The sequence below is a fragment of the Priapulus caudatus genome, unplaced genomic scaffold (genome assembly GCF_000485595.1).
Source record: "Priapulus caudatus unplaced genomic scaffold, Priapulus_caudatus-5.0.1 Scaffold544, whole genome shotgun sequence".
Lineage (NCBI taxonomy): Eukaryota > Metazoa > Priapulida > Priapulimorpha > Priapulimorphida > Priapulidae > Priapulus > Priapulus caudatus.
In genome coordinates this window covers 106,633-108,100 of record NW_014577605.1, presented here as the reverse complement: position 1 = coordinate 108,100, position 1,468 = coordinate 106,633, and the positions used below count along the sequence as shown (strand labels likewise).

The following is a 1,468-nucleotide window of genomic DNA, read 5'->3' as shown; positions in this document are numbered from 1 at the left end:
GAGAGAGAGAGAGAACGCGCTGGAGAGCATAAAAACGAAATGGAACAGCGCGGGATGCATTATAGACGGAATCACTATATCAGCAAGTGAAAGCCAGCCGCAGACTGGAGCGCACGCACACACGCACGCACGCCCACAGACACGCACACACGCACGCACGGCCACATACACTCACGCACGCACACAACGTTACGAATACACAGTCAAGCACATTGGCAGCAGTCAGGCACGCACCAGCGCACACACGCGAGCGCTCACACGCGCACGCACGCACGCACGCACACGCACACACAAATATATATATAGGTATAAGTATAACTGAAATTCTGTTTCCAATTACAGTCCCATTCGCTAACGACAGCCCGGGATAATGGCGTCGGAGTGTTTTCCTTCTGTGAGTGATTGCTGAGTACAGCGTCGGTGAAGGATGAGTTGGCACATACCTGTACCTTGTATACGCGCGCGTGCGTGTGTGCATGTTTCCGTGTGTGTGTGTATGTACGTGCATGTTTGCGTGCGTGCTAACGTGTGTCCGTACGGGCATGTTTGCGTGTGTGTGCGTGTGTGCGTGCGTGTGCGTTCACGGCTTCACCTTACATACACTTATACGGGGAAACAATAATTGGACACGCGTATTGTCAGACGGAAACAAGTATCGGATAGCTAAAAGCTCGTAGAGTAACGATGTCGCCGTTGCCTCGCAACAATTATCGTGGCTATATATACTCTGCCTGGATAACCTACATTCAAAACTACAGCCGCGCCCTAGATCACTCTATTACACTGTATTACATAACGTAAGTATCATATATTTATATATATAATATATATATATATATATATATATATAAATGTTATATGCGAGCATTATACACGTACATGTATCATATACCTACTATATGTATGATGTACATGTTTAAGACAAACGCACCGAACAATACAGGATGCGTTTACATCGGGGATGAGGCCGAGTGATTTACTGCGTATATATACATACATGATTATGCAACACATCGTGTGCATAGATAGAAGCTAGCGGATTAGCATAGAGCTGCACCGCCGCGCAGTGAGAAATTACTGCCAACTGATGAATCAGCGTGACGTAATCGTCGGCCACAATTAACATGTTCATCATCAGCAGCAGCCAGATGGATGGGCGCGGCTGGGCCTCGCTGCTGCTGCGTCCTCACAGCCCGCAGCCTCCATCGCGTGAGTGACCCGCATGTACGTCTGCTTGTCGCTGCATGATTATGCTGTGTCTTCATTTGTTGTGCAAATACGTTGCACGCACGCAACTATGCTAAGGACGTGACCTCAACTCTGGGAGATCGATTCTTTCGAATAGCTATTGGAATATCTCTCTCGCGCTCGCGCTCGCGCTCTCTCTCTTCTGTCTCTCTCTCTATCTCTCCCCTCCTCTCTCTCTATCTATCTGTCTCTTTATCTCTATCTATCTATCTATCTATCT

At 47.8% G+C, this 1,468-nt stretch overlaps 1 protein-coding gene across 1 annotated transcript in view; it reads right to left on the bottom strand.

The window, feature by feature from the left end:
• Window positions 1-1,040: 1,040 nt before the first annotated feature.
• The window catches only part of LOC106811484 (DNA-directed RNA polymerase III subunit RPC8-like), a 14,932-nt gene continuing 14,504 nt past the window's right edge, over window positions 1,041-1,468 (bottom strand). Inside the window, exon 6 of the mRNA XM_014815123.1 lies at window positions 1,041-1,185. Coding sequence (XP_014670609.1) covers window positions 1,041-1,185 — 145 coding nt within the window. The remainder of the gene's footprint in view (window positions 1,186-1,468) is intronic.